This window comes from Antedon bifida, chromosome 1 (genome assembly GCF_963402885.1).
Source record: "Antedon bifida chromosome 1, ecAntBifi1.1, whole genome shotgun sequence".
NCBI classification, from domain to species: Eukaryota; Metazoa; Echinodermata; class Crinoidea; order Comatulida; family Antedonidae; genus Antedon; species Antedon bifida.
The window spans coordinates 21,352,865-21,376,012 of record NC_136226.1 but is presented as its reverse complement, the minus strand read 5'-3'; the positions used below and the strand labels follow the sequence as shown (position 1 = coordinate 21,376,012).

The 23,148-nt window shown below is 33.7% G+C and overlaps 2 protein-coding genes across 3 annotated transcripts in view; both read left to right on the top strand.

The window, feature by feature from the left end:
- LOC144845843 (large ribosomal subunit protein mL45-like) overlaps positions 1–23,148 on the top strand; it is a 96,442-nt gene that overhangs the window by 19,010 nt on the left and 54,284 nt on the right. For both annotated transcript variants that reach the window (XM_078703313.1, XM_078703304.1), the window contains exon 3: positions 3,113–3,177. In XM_078703313.1, the coding sequence (XP_078559439.1) occupies positions 3,113–3,177 (65 nt within the window). The remainder of the gene's footprint in view (positions 1–3,112; positions 3,178–23,148) is intronic.
- Positions 17,340–19,927, top strand: LOC144852923 (zinc finger protein 862-like). The gene is made up of 3 exons (XM_078710980.1): positions 17,340–17,574; positions 17,813–18,014; positions 18,313–19,927. The coding sequence occupies exons 1-3, from the start codon at positions 17,340–17,342 to the stop codon at positions 19,925–19,927; spliced, it is 2,052 nt and encodes a 683-aa protein (XP_078567106.1).

The following is a 23,148-nucleotide window of genomic DNA, read 5'->3' as shown; positions in this document are numbered from 1 at the left end:
TCAAACGCCAACACCAATTTTTAAAGATTCGCCTTAAATGTGTTAATATCTTGAAGTCTTGTTTAATATGCCAAGCATAACTTTTATATTAGTGTAAATAAATATTTTGATAACATTTTACAATATTGCTTCTCGTTATAACTCTTCGAATAATTAATTTTATAAATAATATTTCATATTTATGAATTTTAATATTTTCACTTGACATAAACTTTTAAACAGTGTTTCAAAGGTTGAATTGTATTTTGACTTGTAAATAAAAGATTACATTGATGTAAAACTTATTTTTTAATTTTTTTAATAGCAAAATTATACATATATATATTTTTTAACGTGGACAAAGTTGTCCTGTCCGCGACGTTAGAAATGTCCCGTCCGTAACGACATATAAATCATATTTATTAATAAATTTTCAGTTCAATTTTTATAATTAACATTCAGTTATCTAAAACAACTATCTGGCAACATAATAATACAAAACAAATTTTAAAATCTCTTTTAAATGAGGAGAAATATTACAATACGTAAACCTTCTCAAAAGTCATGTCCATTTTCCGTCCCATCCGCGACGCATACAATTTTCATAATAACATTTTTTTTGTACAGTCTTTTTTCTTTTTTTGACTTTCATAATAAACATTGGCCATATATGTATACATTTATTCTACTTTGAATCTTGTATTCTTTTTGATTTCTAAGATATGTCTAGTTATATTCTCAAAAATGTCCCGTCCGTAACAAAAAAATACTGTGGAATGCCCCAAATCGGTATATTTATTCAAAATTCACATACAAATTACATACATGGCAGCACATGGCTGAATTGCATATGTATTACACTTTAAAAACAATTTAAACTATAGTCACTATCAACAATACATAAATATATAAAAACGAATAAGTTAGACTGCAGTTACCTCAAATAATACAAGCAAAAAAATAAAAAAGTTACAGTTTGTTCAAAAGTTCAACCATAAAAGGGACAGGACTAGTTTGGAAACGTTTTGTTTTGTAACTATAGTTTTCCACTTTACGATTATGTCTAAGGGTCATGCAGGATCTATACTGAGGGGCAGGGAACCAGGTGGAGAATTGACCAGAGGCAAAAACCTTGCAAGAGTGCCATCTTCTAGTGTGTAGTGGTTGAAGATTTAAAATGGCAAGAGAATCCGAGTATGTTGTATACTCTTTGCCCAACACAATCTTGCAGACACGCTTCTGAATCTTTTCCACCTGATTCACCTGTCCCTGCGTAAGACCTGCATGCCACAAAGGGGCTGCATACTCAAGCACCGGTCTCAAATAACCTTTATAAACAGAAATAAGTTCATTACTATTAAGACCTGCTTCTCTCAACTTACGTATCAAACATTTTCTTATTAGCTTTAATACAAATATTATCTACATGGCTTTGCCACTTTAAATTGTTTTGAATGATTACACCTAACAATTTAACTTCCTGAACTACAGCCAAAGAGTGATTAGATATATGCAAATCAGGATAGGGGGATATATATGTTTACTAAAATTGATATGCATTGCAAGGCATTTATTTGGATTTAGTTTAAGTTTATTAATATTGCTCCATTCAAACAGATTGTCTAAACTAGTTTGAATCGATGTATCACCATTAGTCCTATTTTTACCAAGTGTGAGGTCGTCAACATATTTCCAGACTTTCATTTTGTTATTATTGACGTTAACTAGAGCGTCATTGATCATAGCCAAAAATACTAAATTAAGTAATCTGATATGATTTTTTACCACACTGTTTATTTTTTATAGTTTTTTAAAAATGCCTCTCTATTTACAACATTTGTGTACAAAAGAATAGAGAGTTTGCTGGTGTAATTTGAACTAATTTACCACTGATATGAAAGTGCTTATTTTCAAAAAGGTTATTTAACACAAATAAAATCCCAAAAATTATGAAACATAGGGGAAACTATAGATCGATAATTATTGGAATGTATGATCAATAAAAATATTTTGCCCGCAAGTAAAAGGAAATGACAAATACAAAAAAAAAACTAGAATTTAATTCGTCACTTTGACGAATTATAGGTGATCATTTTCAGAATTTGTCTGATATTTAATTTGTTTAAAAACATGCACGTACGTTAAATATGACCGAAAAATATTTATTTTTTAGAACTAATACACACGGTGTACCGCAAATTTTATATCAACATTTGATTTCGCCATGCAAACCTTCAAACAATATATATTGTTTTATTATTATGCAAAACTTTCATTAAAAACAAGCCACTAGAACACTTTCAATTTAAGCATACTAAAACATATGTGGCAGGGACAAGCCAGATCTGTCGCAAATTTAATTTTGAGATAATTAATATATTATTGTGCAGCTATTTATCTGTTTTATAATGGTAAAAAAAATTATTGTAATCCGACTTTTACTTACAAAGTTATGTGAAATTTAAAACATGTATGTGTTGGAACTCTCTGGATTATGTTTCAGAGAAATGTGCTGAACAGCGAGGCTGAATGAACTCACTAGCAACGGACAAGATGGCACGGAGAACACGGTTTTATTAATGTTCTAGTTATCAGATGTTAATCAAATTCCGGAATTATTTTGTTTTTATATTACTCTAGTAATATGCAAAATCTCAGTATACACTGCTGTCGCGTTGTGTCCTGCTTCCTTCTCCGAACCACTGCACACGTGGGTGGAATTTTGACAGCTACGACATTTTGGGCATGTCAACATGATTTTACCTATTTTAGGCTGTATCTCAGTTTGGGTATTACCGACAAGTGTGCATAATTTACACCATCTTTTTAACCAACATACCACACAAAATGTTAAAATTTATTCATTTTTTTGTCTCAAAATAGAAAAACACCAAGGTAATGTAAATAAATACTGTTTCAGCTATCATTTTCTGTAAAAATAAAAAAAAAAAAGGTAATTTTCAGCCATTTATTGTTTCTGGCTGTCTCTACAAATCTACACATGCGACTTATGTTAGATTTTGCTTGCATGTGCCACATTTTGCGATCATATTGTAACGTAGGTGCATCATTTTTTTAAATTAAATGTCAGTAAAATTATAAAAATGATCACCTAATGATTTGTTGTTTACAGGTGCTATTTTTGAAGAGTATGTTCCTCCTGAAGGTGATGGTAAAGTGTCAGCTTTGTCCACTGAGGTAATACAGTTAATTGTTTATTTGTTTTCAAACCAAATCCAAACACTATTTAGTTACTATAGTTATTATAATATATCGATGTGATGTGTTTTGTTATACTATAGTTACTAGCAGTTACCCGTACAATGGAGTACAGTAATATACTGTAGTACAATCCGGTTCACTCTTCCCTGGTACAATGCAGAATACACAAGTCTGTAAATGGATGTATAGTGCAGAGGTATTACTCTAGTAGCTAGATCAACTTTCGTATGCACTTTGAAATCCATATATTACAATATGAAGAAAAAAGATAAACGTTATGTCTGGGGTAGCACTAACATTTCATTTTGTTTAGCCATTTGGCGAAAGTCAAAATATTTTTTTTAGTCAAATCAGTTTATCTATAGCCAAAATGGCTAAAGTTCAATTTTTTTATTTTTTTATAGCCAAAATTAAAAATTGTTGAAATATAATGGTAAAAACGTTTTAGTTAATTTATCTATGTCAATAGGTCTATACACTGTTCCCTGAACGTTTTTGTAAGGCATTTGGGGAAAGAGAGCCATGCCTAAATCACTGTATATTTGATTTAAAAAAAAATAATTGTTGTATTTTATATGATCAAAACAATTGTTCAAATTGTTTTTAATCATACAGCATTCATGCAGTTATCAATTTAATAAGAAACATTTTACAGTTTTCTGAAATCCCCTGAACGTATGTTATTTTTGTTTTTTACGCTTGGCTGGTGGCTTCCGTACTATACCACGCGAAAATCGTGTCCTAAGACTTTCACGGTCACCCACCGTCACCGCCGCGCAGCGGGTGAATGTTTTTAAATTGGGTATGCTCAAGAGGTGCGAAAGTGCAGTAGCGCAGGCCTAGGCTAGGGGCCTAGGCCTACAAAATTATGTACGACGATACGTTGTAGGCCTATATGCTAAAAATATTTCTAGCAAACGAACACTCGTATCATTGTTGAACGTGCAGATAATATAGGCCAAAGCACAGGGAAAAGGCGTTCCTGTCGGGGGAGAAATTTATACCATCCCGGCTCGATTATTTATTACCCAACAACACAGAAGCCGGCGGCCGGCCTTGCTGTTTATATAGTCCGCAATAAATGCACGTGTGTGTTTAGCTAAATCCCCGTTAGACTCTACCATTTCCCGAATGTTGTTTTGTTTACTCTACTGACGCACTGCACGCACAAGGAAACTTTATTAAGGGTAAAATATGAAACTACATTATTGGAGCCTAAAATGCATAACGCATAAATATTGATTTCGATAAGATCATTCATTGAAGATACTATGTTTTTTTTTAATCTGAAAAGAACACCCTTATCGAAAAATAGACAATCCCGGTAAATAGCCGACCGTCGGCTGTCGAGTCGTCGTTCGCTTTTGCAGCGCAACACGTGATAGTTTGGGTAGACTCCATCATCCATGTGTCGTGTAATGTCTGTCTCTCTGTGCAGTCTACCTCTGCTATCTCCATCATATTGAAATAACAAAGAGACGCCTGGTACAACGAAACAAGTTGACAAAAATGGAGCTTGAAGTAAACAACATGATAACGAACAAAATAAATGCTTGAAGATCGACAAATGGACCTTTTAGTTGGACTTTATGCTTTCGCCAAAATGATTATTTTATTATCTATTTTATCATATGTCATAGCCAAAATGGCTAAAGTAGCCGTTTTATTTTTCGCCAATCTGGAAACGTTTTCGCCCATGGCGACTTGGCGATCGGCCAGTGCGAGCCCAGTATGTTTATTGTTTTGCTCTTTGAAAATGTTATTGTTGGTTTGATTGTAAAAATTTCAAAAATTATATTTAATATGCAAATAATGTAGCCACCAAACACGTTTTAACATTCAACACTATAATAAATCACATCTACGATTCATACACTGCAAGAAAATTAAAAAAAAATGGGGGTAACCTTGCATTCTGATGAACTGTATCGTTTTAAAAGTAGACATATTTTGCAACATTTTCACAATTTTTTAACATTTTACGTGCGCAACCAGTCATGTTTAACGTGCTCATAGAACGTCATTTCAAGTTGAATAGTGAATAAAATAACGTAAAATTGTTAACCGAAGATTGAAAAACACAAATTGTCCAAAAGAAATGCTCATACGTGTTCCCTGCGCCGTGCGCGCGTAAAAATGTGCGCACCTGGTGGCAATTTTTAGAACCCTTAAAATGACCTGAAACGTGCTCTAATTTAATCAGAAATTGATTTGAAGCATTTTAAAATTTCAAACGCCGTTTATGCGCACACTTTATAATGTTACATGCAATTTTTAATCCATAAAAAGTTAGCGCATGATATAAATTAAACTTTTGCTAAGTTTCAATTAAACATCTTATTTGGTTTTTGACCTATGTTAAATACACGAAATTCATAAAAACGCGCGAAAGTCATGTTGCGCAATTGCAAACGTCGTGAAAACCTTCGCTGCACAACTTCACGTGAATGGCGATATGTTATGTTATGAAACGTTATGTTTGCAAGTTTTACAGATACGCGTGACACAAAATATTACAGAAAGAAAGAAGAACTAGATTTGAACTCGTCACTTTGACGAGTTCGGGTTATCCGCGCAAACGCAACATGCACATACTTTAAACTATATGAACTTCGACAATTATTATGCCATCCTATGACATGAATTACGAATGTTTACAGTGCTGAATTGTACCTATTTTGTAGCATACAGCATATTACAGTGTTTACAGAATACACTGTATGTTATATACAGAGTAGCATAGACGGAATTACGAGACCCATCTTTTAAATCCAATTATTAAAACGATGACGTCATCAAATTGGCATATAAAGATAACAATTTTAGCAGATAATTATCTAAATAATTACATTTAAACAAATTTGAAGAATTTTGGGCACGTAAAAGTGAGATGCGCTCTATTTAATGTGATGAGCAATAACGAAAGAGTAAAAAATCCTATATTTTACATTCGTGTGGCCATACGATGACGTCATAACATCCGAGGGGTAAAGATTCTGCATGAATTCATATCTACAACATATCTGCTTACATATTAAATTAAAAAAATGGGGGTCATGGATGATCCTGAGGAGCTATAATAGATTAAAAATAGGCATAATTTTGACAATATTTTGTCACGTTTGCAACTAAAACGCGCGCAAATGGTCTAAATGAACCTGTTAGAAAGTTGATTAGAAATTAATTTTGCGCATTTTGAAATTTTAAATACGCGTGCGCGCGTAACTTCTTGTGAAACGTGCCATTTTTAATCCATAGAAAGTTTGCCCTTGATATGACTTAAATTGTCACTAAGTTTCATGAAAGAATATTTGTTGGTTCTACAGTTATGATCAGTTATAGAAAATCATAAAATCGCGCGTAACTTACGCAACACGGCTCTGACATCGTCCAAAAGCTTGGCTGCACATCTACACTTCAATGTCAATCTTTTTATACAAAGTTATGTTCACAAGCAATAGAGATATGCTGGTCACAAAAATCTGGGAAAGAAAGAAGAATAACAACTAGATTTGAACTCGTCACTACGGACGAGTTAGGTTATCCGCAGCCCAAAAGCCACGTGCACGTCATACGTTAGAATATTGAACACAGAAAAAGATTATTATGACTACTATACTATACTATAGGTCCCTGGACCTATTTGTTTATCACAAATAGCCAATCAGTACTTAGTCTTATTTGGCCTGCTACATTATAGCAGTAGGTAGGAAATAAATGATTTGGGCTATACCAAATGCCGTTACAGTATATACAGTATAATCTTTATACATACTATATACAGTTCAGAATAGGTGAAAATAAGTGACCAAAGTTATTGACGCTTTTGAACATGATGACGTCATCACAAATTTAAAAATGGTAAATCATGCGAAAGATAATTGATTGACCTAGACATTATATAAAAATAGGAGGAAATAGAATACGGATAAGTAGAGATGAGCTCTACTAAATGTGATGCGCTATGAGAAAAGAGACAAAAATCCTATATTTTATATTCGAGTGGCCATACGATGACGTCACAATGTCCGGTTAGCCATATTCATGCATGATTCGATATCTACAACTCATCTACTTCCAGAATATGTAATTTAAAAAAAGTTCACCACATAGTTTAGAATTTATGACTGTTTGAAAAAGGGCATAATTTTCACAAATTTTTGAACTTTTTCAACAAAAAACGCGCGCAAATTGTGCAATTCTACGTTCTCGTATGACGTGATTTTAAGTCGAAATTGTTTAAAAGTTGGTAAAATTACTAGAAATGGCTTGAAAAACCAAAATCCCGCAAAAAAGGAGTTTTATTGCGCATCGCATGCGTGGGAATTTTTGACATGCTCAAAATGACATGAAACGCGTAAAAAGTTGATTAGAAATTGATTTTTCGCATTTTATAAATTTAAACGCGCGTGCACGCGTAACTTCGTGTGAAACATGCCATTTTTTTCAACAGTCAGTTAGCGCAAGACATAAATTAAACTTTTGTTAAGTTTCAATTGAAAATGTTATTTGGTTTTTGACCTATGTTAAATACGCGAAATTCATAAATTCGCGCGAAAATCACGTTGCGCAATTGCAAACGTCGTGAAAACCTTCGCTGCACAACTTCATGTGAATGGCGATATGTTGAGAAAGTTACGAAACGTTACGTGTGCAAGTTTTTGAGATACGCGTGACACAAAAAATGGAGTAGAAGGGTGGAAGGTAAGAAATAAATACTAGATTTGAACTCGTCACTTTGACGAGTTCGGGTTATCCGCGCAAACGCAACATGCACATACTTAACTATATGAACCTCGACAATTATTATGCCATCCTATGACATGAAATAAATATGTTTACAGTGCTGAATTGTACCTATTATGTAGCCCTAGCATACACCATATTACAGTAATATTTTTAACTCATGCGAAAGATAGTTGATTGACCTAGACAGTATTAAAATATCTGAGGAAATGGAATACGTATAAGCGAGATGCGCGCTTTTTAATGTGATGAGCAATAACGAAAGAGTAAAACATTCTATATTTTACATTCGTGTGGCCATACGATGATGTCATAACATCCGAGTGGTAAAGATTCTGCATGAATTTATATCTACAACATATCTGCTTACATATTAAATTAAAAAAATTGGGGGTCGTGGATGATCCTGAGGAGCTATAGTAGATTAAAAATAGGCAAAATTTTGACAATATTTTGTCACTTTTGCAACTAAAATGCGCGCAAATGGTATAAATCAACGTGTTCGTGTGACGTCATTTTAATTTGAAATGATGTCAATCTTTTTTTTAATGACTAGGAAAGGCTAGAAAATCACAATTCGAGAGAAAAACACATGATTTTCATGCTCCGTGCGCACCTTACGCGTAAAATTTTTCGCATGCGCGGGAATTTTTGACATGCTTAAAATGTCATGATCAGCGCAGAAAGTTGATTAGAAATAAATTTTGCGCATTTTGAAACTTTAAATGCGCGTGCGCGCGTAATTTCTTGTGAAACTTGCCATTTTTAATCCATAGAAAGTTTGCCCTTGATATGACTTAAATTTTCATTAAGTGTCAATACAAAATGACTTTTGGTTTATAATCTATGATCAATAATTGAAATTCATGAAATGACGCGTAACTTACGCTGCGCGATTCTAACGTTATATAACGAAGTTTCTTGCACATCTACAGCTACAGGTCAATCTTTTTACCAAGTTATACAAAGTTATGTTCACAAGCAATAGAGATATGCTGGTCACAAAAATCCGGGAAAGAAAGAAGAATAACTAGACATGAAACTCGTCACTTTGACGAGTTAGTTATCCGCACGACAAACGCCACGTGCACGTCATACGTTGGAATATTGCACACAGAAAAAGATTATGGCATTATGACCTGGCATTATGACCTGAACTGAAGAATATGATATGTTGTTAGTGCTGAATTCTATTAATTTGATTCATATATAGTATACACAGTATAATCTGTATCCATATCACATACAGTGTAGAATAGGTGAAATTACGGGACCCACTATTTATTGCAATTTTTGACATGTTGACGGTTTTAAAATGAAACGCGAAGGTAGCAATTTTGGAAGGAAATTATATCAGCAACAACATATTAACGTGTAGAAGAAATTTAAATACGTAAAATATTAATGCGCGCTCTTTTAAATGTAATGAATTATGACGCAAAAGATCAAAATACGACTTTTTTTATTCAACTGGCCATATGATGATGTCACAACGTTGGATTGGAAAAATTTTCACATGAATTCGTATCTACAATCCAATAGCTTCCAGAAAACGTTTTAATCGTGATTATCACATTTTATTCTTACGAGCTATAACAGATTAAAATTTACTGTAAAGATAAAATTAATGACCCACGTAATTTAAATTTTTAGGCATGATGACATTATAAAAATGAAAATATTTTTAACTCATGCGAAAGATAGTTGATTGACCTAGATAATATTAAAATCTTGGAGAAAAAGGAAGACGGATAAGCGTGATGCGCTCCATTGAATGTGATGAGCAATAACGAAAGAGAAAAAAACCTATTTTTTAACTTTGGTGTGGCCATACGATGACGTCACAACATCCGTAAGGAAAAAATTCTGCATGAATTCATATCTACAACATATCTGCTTACATATTAAGTTAAAAAACTCGGGGGTAACGGTTGATCCTGAGGAGCTATAATAGATTCAAAATAGGCATAATTTTGACAATATTTTGTAACTTTTGCAACTAAAACGCATGCAAATGGTCTAAATCAACGTGTACATACGACGTCATTTTAATTTGAAATGATGTCAATCTTTTTAAAAATGACTAGGAAAGGCTGGAAAATCACAATTTAATAGAAAAAAACATGATTTTCATGTTGCGTGCGCACTGCACGCGTAAAATTTTTCGCGCGCGCGGGAAATTTTGACATGCGCAAAATGTCATGAACGGCGTAAAAAGTTGATTAGAAATTAATTTTGCGCATTTTAAAATTTTAAATGCGCGTGCGCGCGTAACTTCGTGTAAAACATGCCATTTTTAGGGCACAAAAAGTTAGCGCACGATATAAATTAGACTTTTGCCAAGTTTCAATTTAAATTGTTATATGGTTTTCGATCTATGTTAAATACGCGAAATTCATAAAAACGCGCGTAAGTCATGTTGCGCAACTCTGACGTCATTCAATTATAGGAAAGCACAACTTCACGTGATTGCCCATATGTTGACAAAGTTATAAAATATTAACTTTACACGTTTTAGAGATACGCTCTGCACAAAAATGACAGAAAGAAAGAAGAATAATACAGAAAAAAAAAAAAAAACTAGACATGAAACTCGTCACTTTGACGAGTTAGTTATCCGCACGACAAACGCCACGTGAACATCATACGTTGAAATATTACACACAGAAAAAGATTATGGCATTATGACCTGAACTGAAGAATATGTTGTTATTGCTGAATTCTATTGTTTTGATTCATATATAGTATACACAGTATAATCTATCCGTATCACATACAGTGTACATGTAGAATAGGTGAAATTACGGGACCCGCTATTTATTGCAATTTTTAACATGTTGACGGTTTTAAAATGAAATGCGAAGGTAGCAATTTTGCAAGGAAATTATCTCAGCAACAACATGTTAACGTGTAGAAGAAATTTTAATACGTGAAATATTAATGCGCGCTCTTTTAAATGTAATGAACTATGACGCAAAATATGAAAATACGACTTTTTTTATTTAACTGGCCATATGATGACGTCACAACATCCGATTGGCAAAATTTTCACATGATTTTGTATCTACAATCCAATAGCTTCCAGAAAACGTTTTAATCGTGATTATTACATTTTATTCTTACGAGCTATAACAGATTAAAATTTACTGTAAAGATAAAATTAATGACCCACGTAATTTAAATTTTTAGGCATGATGACGTTATAAAAATTAAAATATTTTTAACTCATGCGAAAGATAGTTGATTGACCTAGATAATATTAAAATCTCGGAGAAAATGGAAGACGGATAAGCGTGATGCGCTCCATTGAATGTGATGAGCAATAACGAAAGAGACAAAAATCCTATTTTTTACATTTGTGTGGCCATACGATGACGTCACAACATCCGTAAGGAAAAAATTCTGCATGAATTCATATCTACAACATATCTGCTTACATATTAAGTTAAAAAACTCGGGGGTAACGGTTGATCCTGAGGAGCTATAATAGATTCAAAATAGGCATAATTTTGACAATATTTTGTAACTTTTGCAACTAAAACGCATGCAAATGGTCTAAATCAACGTGTACGTATGACGTCATTTTAATTTGAAATGATGTCAATCTTTTTAAAAATGACTAGGAAAGGCTGGAAAATCACAATTTAATAGAAAAAAACATGATTTTCATGTTGCGTGCGCACTGCACGCGTAAAATTGTTCGCGCGCGCGGGAAATTTTAACATGCGCAAAATGTCATGAACGGCGTAAAAAGTTGATTAGAAATAAATTTTGCGCATTTTAAAATTTTTAATGCGCGTGCGCGCGTAACTTCTTGTAAAACACGCAATTTTTAGTTAACTAAAAGTTTGCCCTTGATATGACTTAAATTTTCATAAAGGGTAAAAAAAAAATTACTCTTGGTTTTTAAGCTATGATCAATCATTAAAAATCATAAAATCGCGCGTAAGTCACGTTGCGCAACTCTGACGTCATTCAAAATAGGAGGTGCACAACTTCACGTAAATGCCCACATGTTGTCAAAGTTATGAAATATTATGTTTACACATTTTAGAGATACGTGAGCCACAAAAAAACGGGAAAGAAATAAGAATAATACAGAAAAAAAATAATGATCCACTACAATCACAAGGAGTTATCCGCTACTAAGCGGATAACTAACTAGACATGTAACTCGTCACTTTGACGAGTTTGGTTATCCGCCGCGCAAGTGGTGCAACATCAACATTAAGGGGATAGGTTGAGGACAAAAGGAAGTGTTCACGTATGACCTGAAGAATATGATATGTTGTTATTGCTGAATTTTATTATTTAGATTCATATATAGTATACACAGTATAATCTGTATCCATATCACATACAGTGTAGAATAGGTGAAATTACGGGACCCGCTATTTTTTGCAATTTTTAACATGTTGACGGTTTTAAAATGAAACGCGAAGGTAGCAATTTCGGAAGAAAATTATCTCAGCAACAGCATATTAACGTGTAGAAGAAATTTGAATACGTGAAATATTGATGCGCGCTCTTTTAAATGTAATGAATTATGACGCAAATGATGAAAATACGACCTTTTTTATTTAACTGGCCATATGATGACGTCACAACATCCGATTGGCAAAATGTTTACATGATTTCGTATCTACAATCCAATAGCTTCCAGAAAACGTTTTAATCGTGATTATCACATTTTATTCTTACGAGCTATAACAGATTAAAATTTACTGTAAAGATGAAATTAATGCCACACGTAATTTAAATTTTTAGGCATGATGACGTCATAAAAAATAAAATATTTTTAACTCATGCGAAAGTTGATTGACCTAGACAATATCAAAATCGGGGTGAAAATGGAAAACGAATAAGTGGAGATGCGCTCTATTCAATGTGATGAGCTATGACGAAAGATACAAAAATGACGTCACAATGTCCGGTTAGCCATATTAATACCTGATCCGATATCTACAACTCATCAACTTCCAGAATATGTCATCCACAAAAAGTTGACCGTGTAGTTTAGAAATTACGACTGTTTAAAAAAAGGCATATTTTTAACGAATTTTTGAACTTTTTCATCAAAAATGCGCGCAAATTGTCCAATTCGACGTGCTTGTATGACGTAACTTTAAGTCGAAATTGTTTAAAATTTAGTAAAATTACTAGAAAAGGCTGGAAAAACATAAATCACGCAAAAAAAATATGTTTTCAATGCTACGTGCGCACCGCACACGTAAAAATTTGCGCACGCGTGGGAATTTTTTTCATGCTTAAAACGACATGAAACGCGTAGAAAGTTGATTAGAAATTAATTTTGCGCATTTTGAAATTTTAAATGCGCGTGCACGCGTAACTTTGTGTAAAACACGCAATTTTGTTTCAACAGAAAGTTAGCGCATGATATAAATTAAACTTTTGGAAAGTTTCAATTTGAAATGTTATTTGGTTTTCGACCTATGTTGAATACGAGGAAATCGTTAAATCACGCGTAAGTCACGTTGCGCAATTGTAAACGTCATGAAAAGCTTCGCAGCACATCTTCATGTGCATGACGATATGTTGAGAAAGTTACAAAATGTTATGTTTGCAAGTTTTAGAGAAAAGCGTTCCACAAAAATCATACAGAAAGAAAGAAGCCAAATAAAAAGATGATTTCGTAGAATCACAAGAGGTTATCCTGCAACTTCGTTGCGGATAACCAACTAGATTTGAACTCGTCACTTTGACGAGTTCGGGTTATCCGCGCAAACGCAACATGCACATACGTTTAAATATATGAACGCCGACAATTATTATGCCATCCTATGACATGAATTAAATATGTTTACAGTGCTGAATTGTACCTATTTTGTAGCATACAGCATATTAATTACAGTATTTACAGAATACACTGTATTATGTTATATACAGTGTAGCATAGACGAAATTACGAGACCCATCTTCTAAATCCAATTATTAACACGATGACATCATCAAATTGACATATAAAGATAACTATTTTAGAAGACAATTATCTAAATAATTACATTAATACAAATATGAAGAATTTTGAGCACGTAAAAGTGAGATGCGCTCTCGTTTAAACGCAATTAACTTTTACGCAAGAGATGAAAATATGACTTTTTGAATTCAACTGGCCATATGATGACGTCACAACATCTGATTGGCAAAATATTCACATACATTCGTATCTACTATCCAATAGCTTCCAGAAAACGTTTTAATCATGATTATCACTTTTTATTCTAACGAGCTATAACAGATTGAAATTTACTGTAAAGATGAAAATAGGGGACCCACGTTATTTACTTTTTTATACATGATGACATCATAAAAATTAATATATATATATATATATTATATAATTATATTAATATATTTTTAACTCATGCGAAAGATAGTTGATTGACCTAGAGAGTATTAAAATATCTGTGGAAATGGAATACGTATAAGCGAGATGCACTCTATTTAATGTGATGAGCAATAACGAAAGAGTAAAAAATCCTATATTTTACATTCGTGTGGCCATACGATGACGTCATAACATTCGAGGGGTAAAGATTCTGCATGAATTCATATCTACAACATATCTGCTTACATATTAAATTTAAAAAATTGGGGGTCATGGATGATCCGGAGGAGCTATAGAAGATTAAAAATAGGCATAATTTTGACAATATGTTGTCACTTTTGCAACTAAAACGCGCGCAAATGGTCTCAATCAACGTGTTTGTATGACGTCATTTTAATTTGAAATGATGTCAATCTTTTTTAAAATAACTAGGAAAGACTGTAAAATCTTAATTCAAGAAAAAAACACATGATTTTCATGCTCCGTGCGCACCTTACGCATAATTTTTTTCGCGCGCGTGGGAATTTTTGACATGCTCAAAATGTCATGATCAGCGTAGAAAGTTGATTAGAAATTAATTTTGCGCATTTTGAAATTTTAAATGCGCGTGCGCGTGTAACTTCTTGTGAAACATGCTATTTTTAATCCATAGAAAGTTTTCCCATGATATGACTTAAATTTTCACCAAGTGTCAATACAAAATGACTTTTGGTTTATAATCTATGATCAATCATTGAAATTCATAAAATCGCGCGTAACTTACGCTGCGCGACTCTAACGTCATATAACGAAGTTTCTTGCACATCTACAGCTGCAGGCCAATCATTTGACAAAGTTATACAAAGTTACGTTCACAAGCAATAGGGGATATGCGACACACAAAAATCCGGGAAAGAAAGAAGAATAACAAAGAAGATGATGAAGAAAAAGATATTTACAATCACATGGGTTATCCTGCAACTAAGTTGCGGATAACCAACAAAGAAGATGAAAAAGATATTTACAATCACAAGGGTTATCCGCAACTTTACAAGTTGCGGATAACCAACTAGACATGTAACTCGTCACTTTGACGAGTTAGTTATCCGCATGACAAACGCCACGTGCACGTCATACGTTGGAATAGTGCACACAGAAAAACATTATGGCATTATGACCTGAACTGAAGAATATGATATGTTGTTAGTGCTGAATTCTGTCAATTTTGTGTCATAGTATATATAGTATAATATGTATACATATTACATACAGTGTAGAATAAGTGAAATTATGGGACCTGTCATTTATTGCAATTTTTAACATGTTGACGATTTTAAAATGAAACGCGAAGATACCAATTTTGGAAGGAAATTATCTTAGCAACAACATATTAACGTGTAGAAAAAATTTGAATACGTAAAATATTGATGCATGCTCTTTTAAATGTAATGAATTATGACACAAAAGATGAAAATACAACATTTTTTATTTAACTGGCCATATGATGACGTCACAACATCCGATTGGCAACATTTTCACATGATTTCGTATCTACAATCCAATAGCTTCCAGAAAACGTTTGAATCGTAATTATCACATTTTATTCTTACGAGCTATAACAGATTAAAATTTACTGTAAAGATGAAATTAATGCCACACGTAATTAAAATTTTTAGGCATGGTGACGTCATAAAAATAAAATATGTTTAACTCGTGCGAAAGATTGTTGATTGACCTAGACAATATCAAAATCAGGGTGAAAATGGAAAACGGATAAGTGGAGATGCGCTCTATTAAATGTAATGAGCTATGACGAAAGATACAAAAATCCTAAATTTTATATTCGTGTGGCCATACAATGACGTCACAATGTCCGGTTAGCCATATTAATACATGATCCGATATCTACAACTCATCAACTTCCAGAATATGTCATCCACAAAAAGTTGATCGTGTAGTTTAGAAATTACGACTGTTTAAAAAAAGGCATAATTTTGATGAAATTTTGAACTTTTTCATCAAAAACGCGTGCAAATTGTCCAATTCGACGTGCTCGTATGACGTAACTTTAAGTCGAAATTGTTTAAAAGTTGGTAAAATTACTAGAAAACGGCTGGAAAAACATAAATCAAGCGCAAAAAATATGTTTTTAATGCTACGTGTGCACCGCACATGTAAAAATTTGCGCACGCGTGGGAATTTTTGACATACTTAAAATGACATGAAACACGTAGAAAGTTGATTAGAAATAAATTTTGCGCATTTCAAATTTTTAAATGCACGTGCGCGCGTAACTTTGTGTAAAACACGCAATTTTTTTTCAACAGAAAGTTAGGGCATGATATAAATTAAACTTTTGCAAAGTTTCAATTTAAAACGTTATTCGGTTTTTTACCTATGTTTAAAACGCTAAATTCATAAAATCGCGCATAAGTCACGTTGCGCAATTGTAAACATGCTGAAAAGCTTTGCTGCACAACTTCATATGAGTGACGATATGTAGAGAAAGTTACGAAATGTTATGTTTGGAAGTTTTACAGATACGCGTGACACAAAAAATTACAGAAAGAAAGAAGATAAAGACTAGACATGAAACTCGTCACTTTGACGAGTTAGTTATCCGCACGACAAACGCCACGTGCACGTCATACGTTAGACTTTTGCACACAGAAAAAGAGTATGGCATTATGACCTGATCCAGGGTTTAAGCTGTCGCTCGCCAAATCGCCAAATGCACCATCAAAGCCGAATTTGGCGAAAAAACATTGGCTGCAATTCGCCAAATAGCTAATGTTCAATCGGCACAAACCTAGGCCTATCATTGCTAAGCCGCTAGCTTCTCATGTCTCGCGGGCAGAGATCGCGTCTCGATCATCAGTACTGAAACAGGTTGTAACAACAACTTCGTCGCGCTTGCTGTGCATGCTCTGCAGTTGTTTATAAACAGCGCCGCCAACATGACAAAGTTTGTTTGTTTGTTCTTAAAACTTTGCTCCTCTCTATGTGATCGACTATCGAGGTTCGCGCGCCTTGGTGTGTTTTTTTTACCTGCGACATTATAATTATGGATAAGTGGCTGATCTGTCCAGAATCGAGTCAGAATGCTAGGCCTCCTAATAATAATAAGAAATGGAAGCCTGCATATGAGGCCACGAGAAATACTAACGCCAGCAGGGAGCTCATGGGGAAATGGTTATCCAAATACCAATGGCTCAGAGTGGAGTATGCTGGTGATGGTGAGCAGTTATGTTTCTGTAAATGGTGTTCGGACACCAAACGTGTCAACACATTCACTAAAGGTTGGTTTAAATGTTGTATTTTTAAAAATGGGACTTGTGAAGATTGTACAACACAAGGCTTTTTTAGTTAGGCTAGGCCTAGTATTAATTATTGAAATAAATATATTTTATAGGATAGGCCTAGCTAGCTAGGCCAGTACACATTCACACATGTTTTAGTAGCCCTAGCCTAGCCTAGGCCTAGGCCTACGAAAGTTTTTTAATATTAATAAAATAACACTGTATTTATTTTCTTAAGGGGTCTGTGTGACCAAAGCTGATGTTCTTAACAAGCATGAAAAGATTGAAGATCACAAATATGCTCAGATTGCATTCGTCTCGGAGGAGCCTACAAAGAGCTGGAAGTCAGCAGTTGTGAGTGCCAACACCAAAGCTGCAATTGCAGTGAAAGCGGTTATGAACATTGTCTACTTTCAGTGCAAAGAAAACATTGCTACCAGGTAAGTGTTATATAATATATAATATAAGGCTAAACTTACTATACTCGATGAGCTTGTGATTTCATTTTGTATTTTTAATTTATTGATTATTAATAAAAAAATTCTTCTAGTTAGTAAATCTGTGTGTAATATATTACATTTTTTGTAACCTTTTAACTAATTATATAATAATTAGTTAAAATGTCATCATACAAAAAATGTAATTTAAATATTACACATGGATTTACTAGAATATAATATAAACAATAATATATCTTTATTCAATGGTTATAATACTCTGTATTTTATTTATTTTCAGAAAAATAAAATCATTGAAACAGTTGTGTTGTGATCTTGGTGGTGACAACCTGAGAGACTTGGAAGTGGATAAACATACCAACTACGAGTCTTACGACGCTGTACATGACATGGAGGATGCTATGGCGAATTTTATAAAAAATAATATTTTAAACAAAATTAAAGAAAGTAGTTGGTATTCGGTATGCATTGATGAAAGCACCGATGTTTCTGTCACACAAAGTGTCATAATATATTTAAAATCTGTATGTAAAGGGCAACTTACCACTGATTTTTTGCAATTGCAAAGTTTAACTGGTTCTACAGCAGATGACATATACACAGCTGTGTACAATGTGTTAACTAAATTTAACATAGATTTTAAGAAGGTTTCAAGTGTAGGTAGTGATGGGGCTAGTGTCATGGTTGGCTGCAGAAATGGTGTTGCTACTAAATTCAAGCAGCACAATGCATACATGATACCGATCCATTGTGTAGCCCATCGACTGGCTTTGGCTAGTGGACAAGCTGCCGATACTATTCCCTACTTGCTTAAGTTCCAAGAGATAATGAATAAAACGTTTAAATATTTTGAATATAGTGGCAAGCGCACTAGAACTCTACATGCAATGCAGAGTGTATTAGATCAAGCAGACAAGAAATTTGTCCAAATATTTCATACACGTTGGTTATCATTTTTTGGTGCACTAGAGGCTTTAAACTGTAACTGGGTTGCTCTTGTGTCTCTGTTAATTCAGGATAAAAGTGCAGTTGGGCAAGGACTGTTAAAGTCTATGACCAGCTATAAGTTTTTAGCATGCTCTGCCTTTTTAACCGATGTACTGTACATCCTTAATCAACTATGCTTGACATTTCAAAAGCAAGACTTGAACCTAAACACAGTCTTAAGTCAAGTAGAAGCATGTGTTGCCGAGTTGAAATCAATATCTGAAACCCAAACTGGTACCAAGTACATGGCTTTTCTTGATGAAGTACCAAAGACTGCTACTCCAGAGGGATTTGACTATCAGGGACATCATGTCAGGGATAATGAGTCTATGCGTAAAGAGTGTAAATCAATATTTGCCTTATTTATGACACATATCATTAAAAACATTGGGGAACGGTTAGGGAATATGGACCAAATTGCTCAATTCATCTTTTTGCTGCCCTCCAGTATCCCTGATGTAACCAGCGCCGATTTTGCTACTTATGGGGATGATGATCTTGTAAAGGTGTGTGAGCATTTCAAGGACCATGATAGCCTTGGTAATCACAGTAAATTAAGTGCAGAATGGAAATTAATAAAACGAATTTTAGTTGTAAGGTGCAAATCCATGAAATTAAAGGAGTTGGTGAAATTCTTAGATGACCAATCTCTGAACGATCTCTATCCCCTCATGGTGTCTTTGTATGAATTTATCCTTTCACTTCCGATGGCAACTGTTGATTGTGAGCGGGGTTTTAGTGTTATGAATTTAACCAAGACATCCTTGCGCAACAGAATGACAATCCCTCATTTGAGCAATGTAATGATGATTTCAATCAATGGGGGTGACAGGCGCACTTTTGACTTTGAAGAGGCATTTGCAATCTGGAGTTCCAAAAAGGCACGCCGTGCTTTGAGAAATGTATAGTTACTATAGTATTAGTAATGAATGACAGCAGTAATAAAGTTTTGTTTTAAAATAAAAATATTGCACATGTCTTTTTTTTTGTTAATTTTGGTTTGGCTAATCAAATTAAAATTTGGCTAATCATTTTCATATCCAATTAGCCAAATTGCTAACCATTTTATGTTGCCAGCTTAAACCCTGCTGATCTGAAGAATATGATATGTTGTTAGTGCTGAATTCTGTCAATTTTGTGTCATATAGTATATACAGTATAAACAGTATAATCTGTATACATATTACATACAGTGTAGAATAGGTGAAATTACGGGACCCCCGGTTATTCCTATTTTTCTAGAATATCCAGAATATGTCATCCACAAAAAGTTGATCGTGTAGTTTAGAAATTACGACTGTTTAAAAAAAGGCATAATTTTGATGAAATTTTGAACTTTTTCATCAAAAACGCGCGCAAATTGTCCAATTCAACGTGCTCGTATGACGTAACTTTAAGTCGAAATTGTTTAAAAGTTGGTAAAATTACTAGAAAACGGCTGGAAAAACATAAATCAAGCGCAAAAAATATGTTTTTAATGCTACGTGTGCACCGCACATGTAAAAATTTGCGCACGCGTGGGAATTTTTGACATACTTAAAATGACATGAAACACGTAGAAAGTTGATTAGAAATAAATTTTGCGCATTTCAAATTTTTAAATGCACGTGCGCGCGTAACTTTGTGTAAAACACGCAATTTTTTTTCAACAGAAAGTTAGGGCATGATATAAATTAAACTTTTGCAAAGTTTCAATTTAAAACGTTATTCGGTTTTTTACCTATGTTTAAAACGCTAAATTCATAAAATCGCGCATAAGTCACGTTGCGCAATTGTAAACATGCTGAAAAGCTTTGCTGCACAACTTCATATGAGTGACGATATGTAGAGAAAGTTACGAAATGTTATGTTTGGAAGTTTTACAGATACGCGTGACACAAAAAATTACAGAAAGAAAGAAGATAAAGACTAGACATGAAACTCGTCACTTTGACGAGTTAGTTATCCGCACGACAAACGCCACGTGCACGTCATACGTTAGACTTTTGCACACAGAAAAAGAGTATGGCATTATGACCTGATCTGAAGAATATGATATGTTGTTAGTGCTGAATTCTGTCAATTTTGTGTCATATAGTATATACAGTATAAACAGTATAATCTGTATACATATTACATACAGTGTAGAATAGGTGAAATTACGGGACCCCCGGTTATTCCTATTTTTAACATGGCGACGGTATCAAAATGAAAAACTAAGACAGCAATTTCGGAAGGACATTATCTCAGCAACCACATATTACCGTGTAGAAGAAATTTGAATACGTAAAATATAGATGCGCGCCCTTTTAAATGTGATGAACTATTACGCAAAATATGAAAATACGACTTTTTTTATTCAACTGGCCATATGATGACGTCACAACATCCGATTGGCAAAATGTTTACATAAGTTCGTATCTACAATCCAATAGCTTCCAGAAAACGTTTTAATCGTGATTATCACATTTTATTCTTACGAGCTATAACAGATTAAAATTTACTGTAAAGATAAAATTAATGACCCACGTAATTTAAATTTTTAGGCATGATGACGTTATAAAAATTAAAATATTTTTAACTCATGCGAAAGATAGTTGATTGACCTAGATAATATTAAAATCTCGGAGAAAATGGAAGACGGATAAGCGTGATGCGCTCCATTGAATGTGATGAGCAATAACGAAAGAGACAAAAATCCTATTTTTTACATTTGTGTGGCCATACGATGACGTCACAACATCCGTAAGGAAAAAATTCTGCATCAATTCATATCTACATCATATCTGCTTACATATTAAGTTAAAAAACTCGGGGGTAACGGTTGATCCTGAGGAGCTATAATAGATTCAAAATAGGCATAATTTTGACAATATTTTGTAACTTTTGCAACTAAAACGCATGCAAATGGTCTAAATCAACGTGTACGTATGACGTCATTTTAATTTGAAATGATGTCAATCTTTTTAAAAATGACTAGGAAAGGCTGGAAAATCACAATTTAATAGAAAAAAACATGATTTTCATGCTGCGTGCGCACTGCACACGTAAAATTGTTCGCGCGCGCGGGAAATTTTGACATGCGCAAAATGTCATGAATGGCGTAAAAAGTTGATTAGAAATTAATTTTGCGCATTTTAAAATTTTAAATGCGCGTGCGCGCGTAACTTCTTGTAAAACACGCCATTTTTAGTTAACTAAAAGTTTGCCCTTGATATGACTTAAATTTTCATAAAGGGTAAAAAAAAAATTACGCTTGGTTTTTAAGCTATGATCAATCATTAAAAATCATAAAATCGCGCGTAAGTCACGTTGCGCAACTCTGACGTCATTCAAAAATAGGAGGTGCACAACTTCACGTAAATGCCCATATGTTGACAAAGTTATGAAATGTTATGTTTACAAGTTTTTGAGATACGTGAGACACAAAAATGAGGGAGAAAGAAATAAGAAAAAACAAAAAAAAAACTAGACATGTAACTCGTCACTTTGACGAGTTAGTTATCCGCACGACAAGCGCCACGCGCACGTCATACGTTGGAATATTGCACACAGAAAAAGATCATGGCATTTATTACCTTATATCAAAACGAAGAGTGCCAGAGACCTACTAGGTCCCTGGATAAGTTGTTTACCAAAAATTAGTGAGTAGTTTTCACACGAATAGTAAAATAACCAATCAGAACCTACTAGTCTTATTTGGCCTGCTACATTATAGAAATAGGTAGGAAATAAATGATTTGGGCTATACCATTCCGTTACAGTCAGTATAACCAGTAAAATCTTTATACATATATTACATACAGTGTAGAATAGGTGAAATTACGGGACCCACCATTTATTCCAATTTTTAACATGGCGACGGTATCAAAATGAAAAACTAAGATAGCAATTTCGGAAGGATATTATCTCAGCAACAACATGTTAACGTGAAGAAGAAATTTGGATACGTAAAATATAGATGCGCGCTCTTTTAAATGTGATGAACTATGACGCAAAATATGAAAATACAACTTTTTTTATTAAACTGGCCATGTAATGACGTCACAACGTCGGATTGGAAAAATGTTCACATGAATTCGTATCTACAATCCAATAGCTTCCAGGAAACGTTTTAATCATGATTATCACTTTTTATTCTGACGAGCTA